The following is a 3,106-nucleotide window of genomic DNA, read 5'->3' as shown; positions in this document are numbered from 1 at the left end:
GAACCACCGACCTTGCAGTTCAAATGACTTTGCAGTCTGACGCAGTAGCCCACAGTGCCACCCCAGGACATGGAAAATTCATAAAAATTGATCATACATTAGGGTGCCAGTCGGTTACGTAAAGTGCCATAAAAATGGAATATTATGCTGAAATCAAACCAAGTGCATGATTTGCTGAGTGCAGAGCTGATGATGTGCTCTTTGTAAACCTACACTCAATTCACAATCAAAAGTAAAAACACACACACAAAAGGAGTTTTACTAACAACAGTCTCTGGTTATCATGCAATAAAATGATGTTGCACAAAACTTAAACAAAAATAGGTGTGCCAACGGAATAAGCATTAGACTTCGAACCACAAGGTTTGCGGTTCGAGCCCACCAGCCATTCCATGAGAGGAAGATGAAGCTTTTTGCTCCCACAATGATTTCCAAGCTCTGGAACCTCTACACAGGGTCTCTAAGAGTCAGAAGCACCTTGACAGCACTTAGTAACACAACAACAACAACAATTACAAATTTGGGGTCAGATTACAGAACTTTTGAAAAATGGAAATGAAATGTGGTATCTAAAACCATATACATTTAAAACAGTTATCAGAAGAAACGTATAGCCCTAAATGAAAGAATGAAGGAAAAGCAATGAATTAAGTTTCCAATAGAAAAACATTTAATAAACCCCAGCATTTGCTCATGATAAAAACATTGGCTCAATGGTCTCAATCTAATCCTGAGCATCTATGGAAACTCCACCGTCCACATCATACTTAATGTTTTCCTCCTAAGATGAGGGAGAAGACAAGGATGTCTGCTCTCATGAGTTCTGTTGAACCTTACACTAGAAATGCTAGCATGTGCAATAAGGCACAAAGAAGAAATAAAGGGTATCCAGATTAAAAATCAGTTGTCTTTAGTTGCAGGATATGTGATTGTTTATGTAGAAAATCTATCTGATGGAATCTACAGAAAGAGCTACTGGCTCAGTAAATCGGGTTGTAGGATACAAGGAAACAATATAAAAATCAGCTATATTTCAATATGTTAGCAAAAAATGGAGTCCTGGAGTAGCATTGTAGGATAAGCACTCAACTGCTAACTTCAAGGTGGGCAGTTCAAACCCACAAGCTGCTCCTTGGAAACTATATTATATAGGGTTGCTGTGAGTTAGAACTGATTTCACAGCACTTAACAACAGCAAAATAGCAAAAAAACAAACAAACCCAAAAAACAAATAACAAAAAAGATTAAATTGTAATAGGGTAAAAGAAAAAAAAATATAATTAAGTTTGACAAAAGATATGCAAGAATTATATGTGAAAACTATAAAAACCTTGCTGAAAAACAATATAAAGACTTATTGATTGGAGAGAGAAATGGCATTCATAGGTCTGAAAATCAGTATTTTTGTTTGCAGCAAATGTATTCACAAACAGATCTATTCAATTCTAATCAAGGTATCTGAAGCTTTTTTTTTTTTTTTTTAAACCTAACAACAACATCGAGTTTACTTGCAGAAAGTGAAGAAGATTAAAAATACTTACTGATGAAGATCACACACCACAGCCTTTGGTATGGATTACATCTCAGTGTAAAGAAAACAACAATCCTCACCACTGGACTGATACACAACATTCTTTTTTTTTTTTCTTGCTTTTTTTAGTTTGTTGTTGTTGTTAAGTGCCGTCGAGTCAGTTCTGACCCATAGCGACCCTGTACAGGGTTTCCGAGGGTGTAAATCTTTACAGGAGTAGAAAGCCTCATCTTTCTCCCGCGGAGCGGCTGGTAGTTTCGAACCGTTGACCTTAAGGTTCACAGCCCGATTCGTAACCACTGCACTACCAGAGCTCCTTAGGACTTTTTAATTTGTCCCAAAGTCGCTGAAGCAAAAACCATGATAAAACATCCTGCTTGCCTTTACACCCCCCAACTAAAAACAAAACAAAAAAACTATTTGTAGGAAAAGAATGGTTTTGTACATGGGATAAAACTTAATATAAATTCAAATCCAGTCAAAACCACAGGGCAGCTCTCTTTGAAATGTGTTCCGTAGAATTTCTAAGTAGACCACAGGGCTACTGTCTCGGAATGTCCTCAGAAGGCTCTGTCATGATCCGGTAACAGAGTAAAAACCCTAGAGTCCTTGCTTTCAAATGGAAGAGGGAAAAGATAGGGATGGAAGATCTACTCAAACTTTGCCTTCTTTCCTTGTGGCTTGTGATCTCCTCCTCCTCCTCGGCCTCCCCGGAAGCCTCCTCGCCCTCCAAATCCTCCCTGGCCTCTGCCACCAAATCCTCCCCGGCCTCTGCCACCAAATCCACCCCGGCCTCCTCTGCCATGGCCGCCTCTGCCTCCAAATCCTCCTCGGCCTCCACCTCGTCCCCCGAAGCCGCCTTCGCCCTTAGGCTTGGCCCAGTCCAAGGTAACTTTGTTTCCATCAATTTCCCCATCCTCCATGGCCTCCTTGGTGGCTTTAGCATCTTCTTCATTGTTGAAGTCTACAAACCCAAACCCTTTGGAGGAGCCGGTTTCACGGTCTGTGACTATCCTGGCGCGAACAGACCCATCAAATGATTCCTTCAATGTTTCCTCAGCTGTGTCCTCAGACAAACCTTTGACAAACAGTGTTTTGGACGGCTGGCTTCTCGCATTAGGGGATCCTCTGGATCCTTGCAATTCCAGCTTGATGGCTCTGCCTTCAATTTCTCTTTTATTACAAGAATTTAAAGCTTCTTTAGCATCTTCACATGAATCAAATTCTATAAATGCATACCCTCTAGATTTGCCATTCTGGTTCTGAGGCACCTTGATAGCAGTTGCCTTCTCAGATACTTCCTGGAGAGTTTCTTCTGTTGCACTGTAGGAGAGGTTACTGAAAACCAGTGTTTTTGATTCACCTCTCCAGGTGCTGCTCTTCCTACCTCTGTGCTCTGGATTTTGACCTTTCTCCCCAGTGTCGTACAAGGATATAGAACGGCCATCAATCTCTGTTCCTTGCTTTTCTTCAAAGGTTTTCTCAGCATCAGCTTCTGTTTGGAATTCAAGATAAGCAATCCCTTTACTCTTTCCATCTTTGCTGACTAATCTGATCTCCAGGGCATCTTCAAAC

The 3,106-nt window shown here is 40.8% G+C and overlaps 1 protein-coding gene across 1 annotated transcript in view; it reads right to left on the bottom strand.

The window, feature by feature from the left end:
• Nucleotides 1-3,106, bottom strand: part of LOC102832438 (sulfotransferase 1C1-like) — a 42,835-nt gene that overhangs the window by 13,958 nt on the left and 25,771 nt on the right. The window contains exon 2 of the mRNA XM_006873043.1: nt 2,373-2,510. Coding sequence (XP_006873105.1) covers nt 2,373-2,510 — 138 coding nt within the window. The remainder of the gene's footprint in view (nt 1-2,372; nt 2,511-3,106) is intronic.

This window comes from Chrysochloris asiatica, unplaced genomic scaffold (genome assembly GCF_000296735.1).
Source record: "Chrysochloris asiatica unplaced genomic scaffold, ChrAsi1.0 scaffold00220, whole genome shotgun sequence".
Taxonomy (NCBI): Eukaryota; Metazoa; Chordata; class Mammalia; order Afrosoricida; family Chrysochloridae; genus Chrysochloris; species Chrysochloris asiatica.
The sequence above is the reverse complement of the archived record's forward strand: the minus strand, read 5'-3'. Positions and strand labels throughout refer to the sequence as shown.